Here is a 19374-nt window from a genome sequence, read left to right as displayed (position 1 = left end):
AAAGGCAATGAACAAAATACAATTATAGGCAAAATGAATGAATCTCACAATGTGGAGCTAAAGCTACTAGTCACCAACTAGTACATACTGTTTATTCCCATTCAGTAAAGTTTAAAAACAGGCAAAACTAACTTAAGGTGTTAGAAGTCAGAATTGTAATAAGTAGTGACAGGAAGGGGAAACAAAGAGGGTTTAAGGAACGCTAGTAAAATACTGTTTTTTGGTCTGGTTACTAGATTCGCAGCTGTGTTCCCTTTATGCAAATTCACCAAACTATATACTTAAACAGTTTTACCCTTTTGTTTATGTATCTTATATTTCAATAGGAAGTACACTTTAAAAATTACACATGCCTTCAAAGGAACTAACTACACAGTGAACCCTATAACAATTATAAAAATATGTATTCATCAATTTAACAAATGTTCCACACCAATGCAAAGTGTCTGTAGTGGGGTAGTGTATGGGAATCCTGTATTTCATGTATGATTGTTCTGTAAAACCGCAACTTCCCTAATTTAGATAAAAAAAAAAAATCCATTAAAAATTTATGAGTATTTTAATCTCCTATTGTAGACCTTCTCCGAATGAGTAAAATCTATTCACTGCCTTGACCATGCTCTCTATATATACTCAAAAGGCACCAGACTGACTTCATCCTAAATTTCTGTACGGATAAACAACCTAAGCAAGTTGCATCGTGTTTTATGCCACCTTTAGTAACCCACAGGACTCAATAATGGATGTAACAGGCATCAAACATGCATAAATTTTATATACTGTTCAAAATTTGGCAGCAGTCTTTACAAAGTAACATACTGCCATGATATATTATTAGTTGAGAATTACCTATCAAAATCCATTTTGAACATGTGAAAACATGAGTGTTTCTACAGAACGGAAGGATAGGTAAATTTCAGAAGTACATTATAATCTGGTTTGGTACAAAATTAGTAAAATTCTAAGATATATATCATAGTTTAAGTAAACTGCTCCAAGACCTAACCACCATTTATGGAGCATTCCAATCAACTTACCAAATGTGACTACACAATTCCTATTTAATAGGAAAACTCAATTGCCTTTGTTTTTTCTTCTCCAATCAGATAATAAAAACATAGCTAATCATTCTACAGATGCTTAGTTCTTATCAGGATATTACAATATAGCTCAATATTTACAATATAGCTCACTGGAACACAGATTGTATATTTAAGTGAAGAAAGTGTACTTAATTAAACTTTTCAAATTATAAAAGCAAACTAATTGTAAATTAATTACAGCCAATGCAAATAAAAGTGACTAAACAAAATTCTTCTGACTTAGGACAGAGGCTAAGAATAGGGTATTTTTTTTTAATCCAAATCTTAATGCTTTAGACTTGAATAGACATTTCTCCAAAGATATGCAAATAGCCAATAAGCACATGAAAAGATGCTCCACATCGTTAGCCATTAGGGAAATGCAAAACAAACCACAATGAGATACCATGTCACACTCTCAAGAATAGCTATTTAAACACACACATACACACACAAAATAACAAGTGTTGGCAAGGATGCAGAAAAATAAGAACCATCAGACATTGTTGGCGGAAATGTAAAATGGTGCAGCCGCAATGGGAAACAGTCTGGTGAGTCCTGAGAAAGTTAAGTATAGAATCACCTCATGATCCAGCAATCCCACTTCTAGGTATATACCCTAAAAAATTGAAAACAGGGACTCAATTATACACCAATGTTTGTTCATAGCATTATTCATAATAACCAAAAGATGGATGCATTCCAAGGATCCATCGAGAGATGTAATGGATAAACAAAATGTAGTATATGCATACAATGGACTAATTATTATTCAGCCATAAAAAGATGTAGTTCTGATACATGCTACAACCTGGATGAACACTGAAGACATCATGTCAAGTGAAATAAGCCAGACACTAAAGGAATATATGATTTCACTTACATAAAATAAATAGAATATGCAAATTGAGAGACAGAAAGTAGATCACCAGTTTGAGAGAAAGGTAAATAGGGAGTTAAAGCTTAATGGGTACAAGGTTTCTGCTTCAGATTATGGTGATGGTAGTAGCCCAACACTGTGAAATACCACTGAATTGTACACTTGAAAGTTTTAAAATGGGAAATTTTACATTGCAGATATGTTGCCATGATAAAAAATTTTTTAAAGAATGTTAATATCTTTAGACTAAGCAAGTTTCACTACTCCCTGCAGCTTTACACTAGAAACTCGTCCGGCCCTCAAAACATCTGAGTCCATGCTATTATCTCCATATGGAACAGCCACTTTTAGGTACTATAATTTGACCTCAATGGCCTTGTTTGTTTACAAAAGAAATGAGGATAATATCTACCTGAGAGATGTATAAGGAAATAAAATAATATAAATAACATTTAAAAGTTTTAACTTCCACTCTCCCTCCAGCATGGACCGACTATACTGTCCAATATTTTGAAGCTGAGCCCTTGGTTCAGCAGCTTAGAACAGACTGCTAAAAATGACAGAGTCAGACATGACAGCTGTGTAAAATGTGATCTTCAACTGGCTCCTATAAATAATATTATTGGGACAATCAACACAATTGGTCTATGTACTGCACATTACATAATAGTATTGTATCACTATTAAGTTTCCTGAATTTGATTAATGTCCCAGCATTTAAGAGATATCTTGTTTTAGGAAATACATACTGAAATTTTAAGAAGTAAAGGGGTATGATGTATGCAATCTAATCCCAAATGGCTAAGAATTAAATTTAAAATACGTAAATACATTGAGGGAGAGTAAAAAAGCAAATGAGTAAAGATTCTAAAAAAAAAAAAAAAAGTTTTAACTTGGAGCTGATGTGATTTTACACATAAGGAACTGGAAATCTAGAAAAGATTCAAATAAACTTGCCCACAGGTAATTCTCTCCTGCCACTTATTCAGATAACCTACTTTGAAAGTACACAACCAAAACTGAGGAGAGAACAGAGATAAGAAAAATTGTTATCAATGACAAGAACAGCTTGGATTACAGCCAAAACCGTAAGGTCCAAAATCAAGTATACACACAAGAACATCACTTCCAAATCAACCTTGACTAAGAGAAGCCATGAACTTCAGCCATAACTAATCTCTACTTCTGAACAACATTGCACTAAACACTTGATTATTCTTAATTTATCATTATAAAGTGTCTTATATTATTCTCTAAAGATAGGAGAGTCTTCTCTCTCCAGTAAGAGTCAATGGGTTCAAGGTGCATTTCATATATCCCTTTTATATACCTTAAAACACTTGGAGGTGAAACTCAAAGCAGAAAATTTAATATTTGAGGAGGGAAGCTGAAACGTGGTATTCTCTTTTAATTACTACTTTCAATTCTTCAAACTCAAAGAACTCCAACTCCATAAGCATGTAATACAGTGAAATGCTTCTGTATACCCTACCCTCATATTTCTTCTATTCCCAATGAAAAAATTAGCAGCGTCTTTTGAGTGACATTTGATTTTTGCGTAAGTATTTTTTTATGTGAGGTTTAGTTTCCAAAGCCATTCCCCAGTGACTGGAAAAGAAATCTGTTGTATAATCTGGATATTAGCTTTCCACTAATAAACCACAAAGCAAATGATAGGCCCTGGTGGTCCCAAATTCTTATTTTGGCAGTTATTTGTGATGTTAGGAGTAGAAATCTGGAAATTCTCATTTTCCAAATCCATTGTGCACAACAATTCAGACTGCATACACCACACTCCTGGAGACCCAGCTCAAAAGAGATGCCCAGTATTTTCCCACCAAATCCAAACTTTGGACCTGGCATCACAAGACACGGTAAACAGTTTAGGCTTTGCAAGCTAATACAATATCAAGAAAATTACATAGATACTTATACGAGACAAAACAAATTTCCACAATTTTTTGACAAAAACTCAAAACCTAGTAATTCATACAATTTTTTTTATTACAAGTCTACTAATGAGAAGAATGGAATTTGGAGGGAGATAACATTTTGTTTAATTTAATTAACTTGCCATCACTAATGGGCTTTCCTTACTTGATTAACAAATGAACCACTGAGAAATGTACTTTAGCCTACTTTCCATTTTTTATTTTTAAGAAATTCTGTTGTAATACTCCATTTTAAATTTTCTAATTTCTCTGACCATTGCTTTCTTGTGAGTTGCAAATATTGTGACTGGAACTCAGTTGATAATGTCATAATGCCAATGTATGTTGTACTCTTTAGCATGGCTCTGGCATAAGTGCATAATAAACACCATGATTTACCACCTACTTTGAAAACAATGTACCTTAAAAGTTTGACATCTGAATTCTATTTTTCTCTTCTAACCTTGCTTGAAATGATGGGTGTGCACTGGTAACAAAAAATAAATTAAAATGTCATGGTTCAGCCATACATACATATGCTTGTGAAGTTCTAACTGCATCAGTGAACTCTGTAGTAAGCCAAAAAAAACAGCACAAAGCAATGAGAGAACCACAGGCTTTGTCACAATTATCAGCTTCGTCACTGTAGCAAGAAAGCAGTTATAGACAATACATAAACAAATGGGCATAGTTGTGTTCCAATAAAACTTTAACTATGAATATTTAAATTTGAATTTCATGTAGTTTTTACATCACAAAATACTCGTTTCATTTTTTTTCAACCATTTAAAAACATAAAAAGCATTCTTAGAGGCCAAGTGGCTCTCGTCGAGTGAAAGCCAGGTGCCCACAGGCAGCCATGGCAGGGCTTAGCAAGGCCTGTGGAAGGAGGAGAAGAAGTGGGGTCAGAGAAAAGAACAGAACAGAGGAGATCTTGTGAATCCGCTGAGTCAAGTTGAACAAATGGATACACTGGTAGTGCAGAAACAGCAATTTATTTGCCAGGAAGGATCATGCCATCATACTCCTGCTGAACTACCGCATGGCTTCCTCTTTGCTGATTCTGTGTTTGACCCCAATGCAGCCTGCCCTGTGCTTCTTGTCTGTGATGCTAAAACCTGGCCTTCCCAGCACCACACAGAAGTCCCCAGGCCATAGATACCAATGCTTGGGTCATATTTGATCCTCAGATTGATGTATTCTTGGATCCCCAAACCAAAGTTTCCAGTATCTGAGAAATTATTTTTTCTTAGCTCATATTCCCGCACCTTCAGACCTTTTTCCAAGATTTCCTCTGCCTTGGCCACACGGATTGTGCAGTGGACAGCAATCTTTTCATTTCTCCTGAGATGTCAAAGGACCTGACGGTGTATCTAGCTTTGAAGAACACAGGAACACAGGAGTCTGGCCTGTGAGCTGCTCCAACACCTTGGCTACCTGGGTCAGTCTGTCTCCACTCTCCCGCATTCAGATGTTGAGGCAGAGCTTGTGGATGTGAAGTTCTTGCATGGGGTTCTCCTTTTCACCATGATCCTGTACCAGGAAGAGAGTCTTGGAAATCTTGGTAGCTGATAGAAAAAGTCTTCCTGTCTTCTCATTGTTCTTTGAGAACATATTATAAAGGAGCAATGCATATCAGGAAGAAATAATTGGTGTTTCTTTTGCAGAGCAAGGCAATCTTGGATTTGATTGGCTTATTAGAGAGAGATGGAGTCCTTTTACATGAAGGATACAGTGTGAAGAAAAGGTGTATAGGCAGAAATGGGTTGAATGAGAAAACACATGGTATGCTATAATTTGTATCTATTATGTCCCCCACAAAAGCTATGTTCTTCAGTGCAGTCTTGTGGGTGCAGACTTGTTAGTTTTTTGATTAGGGTGGAAACTTCTGATTAGGTTGTTTCCATAAAGATGTGACCCACCCAACTGTAGGTGAGACCTTTTGGTTAGATCATTTCCATGGAAATGTGGGCCCCAACCATTCAGTTTGGGTCTTAATTAGATCACTGGAGTTCTTTAAGCGAGCTCACGGAGAGGAGAAGCTCAAAGAAGCTGAGAGAGACATTTTGAAGAGAAGCCACGTACTGACCTAGACACTTGGAGAAGCTGGGAGATACAGACAGAAGGATGTTTGGAGGTGCTAAGCTAAGAGATGAAGCCTAGAGTTTGCCCCAGAGAAGCTAAGAAAGAACTTCCAGATGCTTAGAGAGAAATGCCCCAGGAGAACCAAGCAGAGAGAGCTGAGAGAAGTGAAGAGAGACAGAAGCCCAGAGACATTTTGGAGAAAGCCATTTTGAAACACAACCTGGGAGCATAGGACCAGCAGATGCCAGCCATGCACCTTCCCAGCTGACAGAGGTGTTCTGGACACCATCACCCTTTCTTCAGTGAAGACTAACTGTAGCATCCAGGATGAGTGATGATTACATCTGCATTTCTTCTGGAAAACAAGGCTTAAATGCAAGTGCAGCACCAAACATCTAAAATGAAAAACCTCAACAAGTGGTTTTAACAAGATGGTTTCAGACATGAAGTGCTGTGTTTGGTGGAGTTCTTTCCTTTGAAGTTTTTCCACATTGTGATGTTGAGAATGCTTCACTGTATTCAGTCAACTGGAGCATATACGTGGAGTTTGGGTATTGCTGACCACCTTGGCCAATCAGACAATATACTCCTCCAACACTTCATTCAGGCGAAAATCCAGGAACTGACTGCAGTAGAAGTTCTCACACGAAGATTGTTGACTTTCAATTTTCCTACCTCTGATGGTTTGTTACAATCTTTGGCCCCACCTATATGTGAATGGAATACATTTAACAGAGTCACAGCATCGTGTTGTGAGTTTTGTCTTCAAATCCAAGGATTGGTATTTTTGCTAGCTTGGACTGTTTTGCAAAAAAGAAAAATCTGTCATCTTCCTTTTCTTCTTCCATAACACATTTTGTTTTTTTAGCTGGGCACATGGCTGACTGGAATAAAAATGACCTTTCTCAGCATCTCAGGCTACTAGGTGTGACCATGTGACTGGCCAGTAGGGTGTGAGAAGTAATGTGTGCAGCCTATGGTTCACGTACTTCCTCTTCCCCAGCGTCTGGAATGCAGGTGTGGTGGTAGGCCATCCTGGACCATGTGGACGAGAGCAGCTCCTCAGGGTAGTAGTTCCCAAACTTTGCTGCACATTAGAATTACTTAGAGAGGTTTTAAAAATTCCAGGGCCCAGGTCACATTGTGTACCAGTCAAATTAGAATGTCTGGGGGTGGGAGCTGGATATCATCAGGTTTTTTTGAATCCTCAGTTGATACTAATGGGCAGCAGAGTTTGGGAACCACTGCCTTAAGGCAGACTGATGGAAACTGTGTTGCTGATACCATACCAGTCCATGACTATCTACAATAGGAGCATCACAATGTGTAAGCCTGTTATTTGGAGTCTTGGTTACAGCATCAAACCTATATACTAATTAATGAACTCTGGTCACTGTCATCAAAAGTAACTGTATTTCACAGAAAAATCTTGTTCCCTTGTTTTATTTTCCATTAAGCCATTCATTTTAAACACCCTAGTAATACCTACTAAGCATAATGTATTTGTGAGTTCTCCAAGTTGTTGCTGATATTAGTAGTTTAACCCAAATGTTGAATAGTATTTCATTGTCTGGTTATACCACAGTGTTTATCCACTCACCAACTGAAGGACACTTGGATTGTTTCCAGTTTGGAGCTATTTTGAATAAAACTATTATAAGCATTGGAAAGAGAAAAAAAGAAAAAAAAAAAGCATTCTTAGAACTTGTGGGTCATTTCTATAAAAACAGGTTGGAGTCCAGACTTGGTCTATCAACCCCTGATCTAAAGTGAGGCCCAACAATTAACAAGCCCCACTCACAAGCACAGAACCCCCAATTAGAATTTTACTGCCTCACTCAAGTGGGAAGACAACCAAGGATCACCTGCTGCTTGAAGAAGCCTCCAAGATAAAAACAGGTCAAGATAGTAAGGAAAAAATAACCCAGAAAGTAAGAGAGATAATGGAAGGGGCAGGGGGAGACTACCTAGGAAGGAAAATTTTATCAGTATCCTCAGAGAAAGAAGACATTAAATTCATAGAACAGAATGCTATGAAAATCCAATCTAAGAATGCTCAAAGCAATTTACAATGTGATTGATGAAATAAATTCAACAAAAGGTTTAGAACATAAAGTCAAGTAAATCTTCCAGAATGTCAGTTGAGCAAGGCGACAAATATAAAAGATAGGAAAAAGTATGAACCCAGGAGATCAAATATCCAAGTAGCAACACTTCCAGAAAGAGGGAGTGAGGAAGGCCCTTATGAAGGAAATTCAAATGTTTCTTATTATAAGTGAAGATCACAAGACTCTATTTTAAAAAGCACAATGAAAGGAAAAAAAATCAAAATTTAGGAACATCAAATTTCAAAACGAGGATAAAAGGATCTTAAAGGTTCCAGAAAGAAGTAAATAAAATAAACAAAACCCAACTGGAGTCATACAAATGAATCAAGTCAAAATAGCACCAGCAACACTGATTTCTTTAAGACACTGGGAGAAATGCTTTCAAAGTTCTGAGGAAAAAACTCTTAACCTAGAATTCCATATACAGTCACAACCTATCATTTAAGTAGAACTTCAAAAATACAAGCACTCAGAAATTTTACTCAGTGACTCTTTCTTAGACAGAGCAAAGGCAAATACTCCTTGGAAGCTTGTTCCTTCAAACCAGGCCTGGCAGGAGTCATAGAGATAAAGTCCAAAACTAAAATACCTGAGAAGACACAAACTAATATGATCAAGAAGAAGAAGAAACAAAAAGTAGTAAACTAAGACCTTAAGAACATTAGATAATGGAATTATCAAATATAAATATGAAATCAGTATGTTTTAAATGTTTAAAAAAAATAGAAGTGAAAGGGAAAATACAATAAAGTGAGTTATAATTATTTAAGAGAGAAGTCATTTAAATTAAAAACAAAAACAAAATATATAGGTATAATTCTTAAAAGATGGGCAAGACCTTTATAGAAAAAACTGTAAAATATTTTTGAAAAATGCAGAAGATTTATACAAATGCAAAGTCATATCCTGCCCATGAATAGGGAGGCACCATATTATAAAGATGCAATTTTCTCCAAAATTAATCTATATGTTCAAAGCAATTCCAATAAAAACATTAGCAGTATTTTTTAAATGAATCTTCACAAGATTTTAAAATGTTTAAGAAAGAGCAAAGGGTCAAGATCATTCAAGATAATCTTGAAGATGAACAAAGAATATGTGGAGGGGGGAAAGGATAAAATTACCTTTGTGGATAACAAAGCTTCCTGCTTATAAAGCTACAGTAATTGCAGAAAACAGGGCAGGGGAACCTCTTAGCCACCAAAAGATAGCTTTCTACAGAGCCAAGTGTATTAGTTACTTGTTCCTGCGTAACAATTTAGCCCAAAAGTCAGTGGCTTGAAACGGTTTCCTTGGGTCAGAAATTTAGGAGTGAGATGGCAGGAAGCTCTGGCTCAAGACTGTTCATAAAGCTGCAATCATCTTAAAGTGTGACTGGGCTAGAAGATCCACTTCCAAATTGGCTCATTCACGTGGCTGGTAAGTTGATGATGGATGTTGGCAAGCCTCTGTTTTCCATGTGGACCTCTTCACAGAACTGTTAGTGTCCCCAGAGAATGGCAGCTGTCTTCCCCAGAACAAGGGATTCAAGAAAGCAAGGGAAAAACTGTATGCCTTTTATGACCTAGCCTCAGAAGCCACTGTTAATTCTGTTATAGTCTCTTGATCACACAGACTATCCCTGAGTCACTACGGAAGATTACAGAAGGGTGTGAATACCAGGAGAAAAGGAACACTGGGAGCCCTCTTGGAGGCTGTCTACCATACCAAGCCATAGGCAAGGAAGAAATTGTCAATTTACATAACCGACAAAAGATTAATATGAAGAATTTTTCAAAAAGTATTAATCACGAGTACCATACAGTGCATGCAATTTACCCATCATTAGGGTACAGGCTTTAATGATTTTTCTAAAAATAATGTACTTATGTCCATTCTTCCTTTCCTTATTCTTTTTCCCATTTCCCCTTTGGACCAATGTCCATTCTAGAAGGCTGACTAGAAGAGGTGCAATTTGTGGACCAAAGAAGAGACCCATCATCATGAGCCCAACCCTTGAACTTCACCTCACTTAGGAAAGTGATGGAATTCAGTCAACTGGTCATAAACATGAAAAAAAGCAATAGTTCCACAGTGAGCTATTTACAAAAACTCACCTTCATTTTTACTTTCTATTGAGGCAGGCTCTTTATGAACTGTGCTGGGTATCCCCAAATGAAGAAATGAATAAATATATACAATCCACCACCTCCCACTATTTTAGGTTCTGATAGTCTTCCCACTAGCTTAATGATTACATAAACATTTTCTTATTGTCACTTTAAGGAGTGAATCTCAATCATTTTGATTTCAGGACCCCTTCTGCACTCTTTAATTATTGAGTACCTCAAAAGAACTTTTGTTTAGATAGGTTATATCCACCAATACGTACAGTATTAGAAATACAGAAATTTTAAAAATATTTTATTAATTCATTTAAAAATATAAACCCATTACACATTAGATAAATAACATTTTAATGAAAAATATTTCCCAAAACCAAAAAAAAAAGTTTTTAATAACATTTTTTTAAAATCTTTATATTTTTAAAATCTCCTTAATCTCTGGTTTAATAGATGGCAGTTGGTTATCTGCTTCTGCATCTGAAGTGATATGTTGTTTTGTCCAAAGAATATGAAGAAAACCTGGCCTCATACTGATACATATTTGGAAAAGGGAAGAGTATTTTAATAGCCTTTTCAGATAATTGTGGATAATCTTTGATATAACACAAAAACTTAAATGTCAGTTGCAATGTGGAATCTTAAACTGTATCAACTCTGTTACTGCTACCTCACATTAAAATCTATTGGTCTAAAAAGAGGGATGCGAAATGAAACAGTTTCAGTGCCTGAGAGATTCCAAATGGAGAGGTCACTCTGGTGGGCATTCTTATGCACTATACAGATAACCCTTTTCAGGTTTTAATGCGTTGGAATAGCTTGAAGTAAGTACCTGAAACTATCAAACTGCAACCCAGTAGCCTTGACTCTCAAAGACGATTGTACAGCAAGGGAGCTTGCAAGGGGTGACAGTGTGATTGTGAAAGCCTTGTGGATCACGAACCCTTTATCCAGTCTCTGGATGGATGAGTAGAAAAATGGGGACAAGAAACTAAATGAAATAGAGGGTGGGGGGGTGATTTGGGTGTTCTTTTTGACTTTTACTTTCTTATTCTTATTTTCACTTTTTCTGGCACAAGGAAAATGTTCAAAAAATAGATTAGGGTGATGAATGCACAACTATATGATGGTATACAACTATATGATGGCACAACTGGACACTTCGGATGATTGTATGGTATGTGAATATATTTCAATAAAATTGAATTTAAAAAAAATCTATTGGTCTATTTTACACTTTGAATGAATCTTTTTCCTTTGCATGATTTGGTAGCATCAGGCACTGGTCACTTGGAAAGTATCAGTTCACTAAGTGATGCAGATCATCCAAAAGTTGACATTTCATTATACAGTATAAAAAACGTATTTATTAATATCACTACCAATCTCATCAGAAAAGTCTTCAAATAATGAGTAGCTGTCAAGCTCACAGCAGCAGATACAAGTTTTCCAATATTCTAATTTTCATTTAAAAGCTCAAATTTTATCATTGGCATCATGTAATATCAATTGTTTTCCTCGAAGTGTCAAGAGTCAATTCATTCACTTTTTAGAAAATGGCTGCCAAATACACATGCCTAAATCCATAGCCTGTCAATCGTCCTTTCAGGTAGTAATTATTTTCCATGGAAAAAAGAAGCTAATTCAACTTGGAACTCAAACAAAGGAATAAGCACTTTTCTTCTTGAACTTCAGTAGGCAGAAGAGCTTTACGTATACTTCTTATTTCATTACACACAATATTAAGGATCAAGATTTAATAAAATTAATAATTACTGCTTCTTCAAGAACATTAAGTGAAACTGGTATAGGGTTTTTTTGTTGCTTTTTTTTTTTTACTCGAAGTATGTGACAGTGAAGAATATAATGATCTTTACTACAGTTTGGAGTCATTATCTTTATTCTTGCTAAGGTGCCAGCAGTTTTACCCATATTGTTTTTGCACCATAATGTAAATATTTGTACAGTGAATAAGGCAACTAATGAATTAATGTTATTATAAAAACAGTTTTAACCTTGTAATTCCCTGAAATGGTCTCAAGGACCCTCAACAGTTCCATGGACCACACGTTAAGAATCACTGATAAAAAGTATGCTCACTCCAAGTCTTTGGAGAGGAGTATAGACGGGAAATGAAAACAATTAGATTTCCCTTACTAGAATTTTTGATGTACAGACACCAGACAATATAAAGACAGGATTCAGAATATTCTGTTGGTGCCAAGAAGTTTTAGGTAGCTGGTGAGGACTGGAACTCAAATGACTTCATCAGGCATGCTGTGTATCATTAGATGTCAGAAAAGGTAAGCCTAGAAAAACAACTTCTGCCTCTTCCTTCTGCTTACTGTGTGAGGTGGAGGTGAGATTAGAGAAAGTAGGGCATAAAAAGCTCCAAACAGATAAGCCACCCATAAAGGCTAGAAATGACATATAGCATATACACCCCTAGTGCAGGAACATCCAGTGACTCAATAGAAAACTCCCTAGAGTGGCTCATCATGCTTGTGATAAACAGCATCACTGTGAGGACATATTCTTCACACTCCATCCAGAGGTCTTCCCTCCCACTTACCACATGACTGCTTCCATCTTAGACTTTACCATAAGTTGAAGAATTCAGAAATAGAATCAATCCCCTTTGTTGATTCTTCCATTACTCCCAACAAACTATAAGAATATTAAACTTATGCAGAAATAGAAGTTAGCATGAAAAACCAAAGAATCATAAAATTTTACAAGAAAAGAACTCAACCTCTTCGTACTGCTGAAGACTTTGAGAGGCTGCCTGAGTACCTTGCACAAGGTTATATAGCTACTTAATATCAGAAGCCAAAGCAACTTATTCATAATCCAGTTCTTCATCCACCTTACCATGCTGTCTCAAGTGTACCCTACTACAAAAGTTTCATCTCCTTCAAGAGTTCACTTGAGTTTGTTCAGATGCATCAACACAAATCTGTACTTATTGAAACATTATAGATTTATATATAGTCACTAATAACTATTTTGACTCAAGCTGAAATAACACACACACACAAAAAATCACAAAAGCACTTTAAAAAGCTCACTACTGAGAGTCAACAATATGAACTACATTATCTATTTTGATTTTCCAAATATTACAATAGTAAACAGATTGGCCTTTCTTCTCAAAACATTTAAACCTGTGTTTCTCAAAATGTGAGTTATCACCTACATTAGAATCACTTCAGGTACTTGTTAAAAATGCAGATTCCTAGAGTAAACCCCAAACCAACTGAATCAGACTCTCTGAAGATGCTCAAAAACTGGCATTTCAAGAAGATTTCTATGTGGTTCTTACTCATTAAAAAGCTACTTACTGAGTATGTACTCTACAATATTCTAGTAGGAAATAAGAGACAAACAAGTAAACAAAAATAAGTAAACATTTTGGATTTTAAATGTGCAATGGAGAAAAAAAGGTGATATATCAGAGTGACCTGGAGGGCTACTTTAAAATTAGTCAGAATGCAGGGGTATTCGCCTACCCCACCTCGATGGTTGCTAACGTGACCACAGACATAGGGGACTGGTGGTTTGATGGGTTGAGCCCTCTACCATAAGTTTTACCCTTGGGAAGACGGTTGCTGCAAAGGAGAGGCTAGGCCTCCCTATGGTTGTGCCTAAGAGCCTCCTCCTGAATGCCTCTTTGTTGCTCAGATGTGGCCCTCTCTCTCTGGCTAAGCCAACTTGAAAGGTGAAATCACTGCCCTCCCCCCTACGTGGGATCAGACACCCAGGGGATTGAATCTCCCTGGCAACATGGAATATGACTCCCGGGGAGGAATGTAGACCCGGCATCGTGGGACGGAGAACATCTTCTTGACCAAAAGGGGGATGTGAAAGGAAATGAAATAAGCTTCAGTGGCAGAGAGATTCCAAAAGGAGCCAAGAGGTCACTCTGGTGGGCACTCTTACGCACACTTTAGACAACCCTTTTTAGGTTCCAAAGAATTGGGGTAGCTGGTGGTGGATACCTGAAACTATCAAACTACAACCCAGAACCCATGAATCTCAAAGACAGTTGTATAAAAATGTAGCTTATGAGGGGTGACAATGGGATTGGGAAAGCCATAAGGACCACACTCCACTTTGTCTAGTTTATGGATGGATGAGTAGAAAAATAGGGGAAGGAAACAAACAGACAAAGGTACCCAGTGTTCTTTTTTACTTCAATTGCTCTTTTTCACTCTAATTATTATTCTTGTTATTTTTGTGTGTGTGCTAATGAAGGTGTCAGGGATTGATTTTGGTGATGAATGTACAACTATGTAATGGTACTGTGAACAATCGAAAGTACGATTTGTTTTGTATGACTGCGTGGTATGTGAATATATCTCAATAAAATGAAGATAAAAAAAAATTAGTCAGAGAAGGCCTTTCTGAGGAGGTGACATTTGAACTGAGGAGCCTTTCACTTGAACAGGGGTTTTCAAACTTAAATGTACATCAGAATCACCTGGAGGACATGTTAAAGCAAACTGCCAGTCAGAAGATCTGGAGTGGGGCCAAAGAATGTGCATTCCTAACAATGTCCCAGGTGATACCAACATTGCTGGTCCAGTAATTCTGAGAACCAATGATCTAGAGGGATCAGCTAGAGTGTGTGAATATGTTTAATGTTGTAGAGAAACAGAAAAAATGGCCACTTACGAGAGAGGGTAATGTACTCAGAACCACTGGAGAAAGATGGTGAATTAAACTACCAGCTATGGTGCTCCAAACCAGAGATGAAATCACAGGTCCATCAATAAGACCTTGTATTTGTAACGCATTTTCACATTCATTATTTAATTTGACTTAATGAGAAATAAGTTAAGGACTACTACCTACATTTAGAGAAACAAACTGAGGGACAGACATTATAAACCTCTTTTACAATAAAACAATTAAGTGGCAGAACTATATCCTCTAACTCCAAATCCAGTTTTCTTTCAAACACAATACGCTTGCTTCTTTTTTTTTTTTTTTTAATCTTCATTTTATTGAGATATATTCACATACCACGCAGTCATACAAAACAAATCGTACTTTCGATTGTTTACAGTACCATTACATAGTGGTACATTCATCACCTAAATCAATCCCTGACACCTTCATTAGCACACACACAAAAATAACAAGAATAATAATTAGAGTGAAAAAGAGCAATTGAAGTAAAAAAGAACACTGGGTACCTTTGTCTGTTTGTTTCCTTCCCCTATTTTTCTACTCACCCATCCATAAACTAGACAAAGTGGAGTGTGGTCCTTATGGCTTTCCCATTCCCATTGTCACCCCTCATAAGCTACATTTTTATACAACTGTCTTTGAGATTCATGGGTTCTGGGTTGTAGTTTGATAGTTTCAGGTATCCACCACCAGCTACCCCAATTCTTTAGAACCTAAAAAGGGTTGTCTAAAGTGTGCATAAGAGTGCCCACCAGAGTGACCTCTCGGCTCCTTTTGGAATCTCTCTGCCACTGAAGCTTATTTCATTTCCTTTCACATCCCTCTTTTGGTCAAGAAGATGTTCTCCATCCCACGATGCCGGGTCTACATTCCTCCCCGGGAGTCATATTCCACGTTGCCAGGGAGATTCAATCCCCTGGGTGTCTGATCCCACGTAGTGGGGAGGGCAGTGATTTCACCTTTCAAGTTGGCTTAGCTAGAGAGACAGGTCCACATCTGAGCAACAAAGAGGCATTCGGGAGGAGGCTCTTAGGCACAACCATAGGGAGGCCTAGTACACTTGCTTCTTTAAAGAATAAAGCAAAGGGTAAATATAGGAGTTAATACTGATAAATGACTTTCTGGACTCCCTGCCTAAAAACACAGTGGGTTCCAGACTCAATTTGTTATAGTGACAGGTTAGAAAGCAACATTACCTTAATACTGACAGTATTTAGTCACGTCTACTTATTTCTCCTAATTCAAAACAAAGGATGGATTACTTTTACAGTGTTGTTCTACCATCATCACAACACTGTAAAAGCAATTAACACTGAATTGTACACTTAAAAATGTTTAAAATGGCAAATTTTATGTTTCATACGTTATCACAATTTTTTTAAAGATGGAGAAATGAAGAGGGAATTTATAGATTATTCCCTCTCCTACATAAATTTCAGATAGTCAATTTCATAACCTCAGTTCCTCAACCACAGCAGTCAAACAATTTTCATCTTGCATTCCCTACAAATCTCTCACCTAATCAAGGTTTCCACAAGAACACTGAATCCTGTGTCTTACTATACTTGTTAGGCCATAAGCAGAAGTCTTTTCTTAACCCAACATCCTTATCTGTTTGTCCCAAAAATACTTCAAACCCGTAACATTCAAAATTGAAATCATTACATCCTCCCCCACCCCACAGACATATACCTGATTCCTTATTTGCAATGGTGTGGCTACCACCCACCATACAAGAAACCTGGAACTCAGCTAGATATGTCTGTCTCCCTCACACCAACCTCAATGCCTCTCCACCTCCATTCCCATGGCCACTTACAATTAGTTATTACTAATAACAAACTAGCTGCCATTTCATTAGTAACTACCATGTTAACTAGTCATTTCACACGTTTCATCTCATTTCATTCTCTCAATAATCCTATGAAGTAGTTATTTTTGTCCCTCTTTCACAAATGAAAAAACAGACTAAGGAACATTAGTCTGTCCAAGTCACAAGTAGGAAGTGGCAAAGTAGAGAACCAAACTTAAGTGTGTCTCACAAAGTTCCTACTCTTTCCAAATCACTTCCTTTTTAACACCTATCAGTCCTTTACTGATTCCTAGGTTACTACAAAGAGCCTCCTAATTGATTTCCTTGCCTTGCCTTCCCTCACCTCTCAAATCTGGCCACAAGTGACCTTTCTGGGAACATAAATCTGATCCTTTTATCCTCTTGATATCAAAGCCTTTGAGGGACTCCCTTTAGTTTACACTGAAAAGGACATGCTCTACAGGATAAATCCCAAACCCTTTAGTACAGATCACAACTCCTTACCTACAATTCCAAAATTCAAAAAGCTTTGAAATTTTAAAAGTTTTTTCATAAGTTTACAACAAAACCCACCCTAAATTGTGGGAGGCTACTGTCTATCCCATTAGTGTGCTATTCCTATGTTTCACCGCAGAAACACTGTGTTTGATCATGAGGTGTTAACCCAGACCCTGCTGGGATATTACAGAAGAGACTCCACTAAAAAAAGAAAAAAAAAAAAAATTCTTAAGTCCAAAACATACTTGGCCCAAGAGTTTGAGATAAGGAATTGTAGACCCCTTACCACCAGCACCATCAAGCCAATCTAATTTCCACCAGTCACCTTATCCATCCCCTTAGGTCCAGAGATGTGTAAAGCGTCCTGTGCCAGGACTACCCTCCTACCCAGTGAGCTACTCACCCTTCACGAAACCTGCTCAAGGGTTTCCTCTTCTGTGACTTTTCCCTGACCTTCCCTACCCCCATTATGCCAAATGCCCTCCTCAGCTACTGCACAATATATATTTGTTTCTCCTATTAGACTGTGAATGAGCTCCACGTCGACTATTTTATTCAACCCTAGCGCATAGCCTGGAACGGTAGGGGCTCATTAACGTAAAATGAAGTGAAATTCAAGCCCAGCTCCCTCTAATTCCCAATTCCTTTCAAAGTTCATTTTTCCTTCACCCTCAAATCTGGGAATTTTTCTCTCTCAACCTTTCAGGCTTTTCACAGATAGTCTCATTTCCATAGTTCCTCCTTCCCAATGTCATCTTAAAATTACTTTCAACCAGAACTCCTTCTCCGGGTTCCCAAACTCTCCAGTGTCCTTTATCCTCCTTCCTCCATTTAATTTCTAGTTCTTCTTCCCCTTAACAGCCGACAAGCCAAATCCCCTCCCTCCAGACAATCGTTCCCCACATCCCGTATCCTTTACCTACTCCCTCCTCAATACCTCTCCTGCCCGAGGCCCTTCCACCCAAAACGCCCCTGAGAATTGGTTTCCCAACACCCCTTCCTCGCTCACAGTTCGGGTACACTCACATCCGAACCAGCTCCTGGTCGGAGTCCACGCCTTCCCAGCCGGTCTCTGCACATCACAAACCTCCCTGGCCGCCGGTGTCCCCTCCCCCAGCCTCTCGCAGCCGGCACCCCTCCCTTCACCCTCCCCGCATCTCTTGCGTTACAGCTTCTCTGGAAACCATCCCAAGGGCCGTGTCTTTCAGCTATTAAGCCCCTCAGGACCACGCCGGTCCCAAGCACCTCCGTCCCCAGATCCTCGACTGTTCAAATCCCCTGCGGCCCAGTCCTCTGGCAGGGCCTCCAGCTCACCTTGCTGGATGTCGCCGTTGCTACCCCCCGGGATGGGCACGCTGAGCTGGCGCTCCGGCTCGGGCAGGCAGCGCAGGCAGAAGGAGTGAAGACAGGGCAGCAGCTTGGGCTCCGCCTCACGCCGGCTTTGCAAGCTCTGCTGACACACGGCGCAGGTGTCCAGGAGCGAAGCTGGCGGTCCAGACGGCGGCCCAGCCGAGGGACCGGGAGCTGGAGCCGAGGGAGGAGCTGGGGCCGGCGTCGATAACGCCCCTCCGGGAACTCCAGAGCCCACTGAGGCCGCAGGCGCTGAGGCAGCCGGGGCCGAGCCCGAGGCGGCCGCGGCCACCCCCCCGTCGTCAGGCCTGGCCGCGCCGCTCTCCGCGCCGGCCCTGCCGCCTTCCTCCTCCTCCTCCTCCTCCACCAGCACCGCGGCGAGAGGCGGCTCCGCCTCCAACGCCGCGGGCCCAGCGGCCCCGGCAGTTACCGGCGCGCTGCCGCTGCCCCCACCACTGCTCTCAGCCTCGCCGCCGCCTTTGTTTTCCGCCATGTTTTCCTCTTTGAACCCGCCGGACCGCCCCGCGCCGCCCGCCGCCCGCGCCACCGCCGCCGCCCCCAGCCCCAGCCCCAGACCCAGCCCTAGCCGCAGCCGCAGCGAGAGCGGCCGCCGAGAGCGAGCAAGCGAACGAACCAACGAGAGCGCGCGCGCACGCGGCGCCCCCGCCCTCCCGTCGCGCGGTGGAAGAAGGGCGGGCACAGCGAGCGCACGTACTTACGCACGTCCTCTGGGGGAAGGCGGGAGCCTAGCTGGGCGAGTGCAGAGGTATTCTTACCTCCATGCCGGATCTCTCAGGCTGTCATCTTCAGTCTGCTCCTTTGCGGTCCTGCTG

General features: G+C 39.4%; 1 protein-coding gene and 1 pseudogene across 5 annotated transcripts in view; both read right to left on the bottom strand.

Moving 5' to 3' along the window:
• The window catches only part of LOC119526838 (E3 ubiquitin-protein ligase TRIM33), a 142580-nt gene extending 123546 nt beyond the window's left edge, over positions 1-19034 (bottom strand). For all 5 annotated transcript variants that reach the window (XM_037826307.1, XM_037826309.1, XM_037826308.1 and 2 more), the window contains exon 1: positions 18506-19034. In XM_037826307.1, coding sequence (XP_037682235.1) covers positions 18506-19034 — 529 coding nt within the window. The remainder of the gene's footprint in view (positions 1-18505) is intronic.
• On the bottom strand, positions 2924-5689 carry LOC119526840 (annotated as a pseudogene).
• Positions 19035-19374: the final 340 nt, after the last annotated feature.

This window comes from Choloepus didactylus, chromosome 2, assembly GCF_015220235.1.
Source record: "Choloepus didactylus isolate mChoDid1 chromosome 2, mChoDid1.pri, whole genome shotgun sequence".
Taxonomy (NCBI): Eukaryota; Metazoa; Chordata; class Mammalia; order Pilosa; family Megalonychidae; genus Choloepus; species Choloepus didactylus.
Note: the sequence above shows the minus strand (reverse complement) of the source record. Positions and strands in the feature narration are given on the sequence as shown.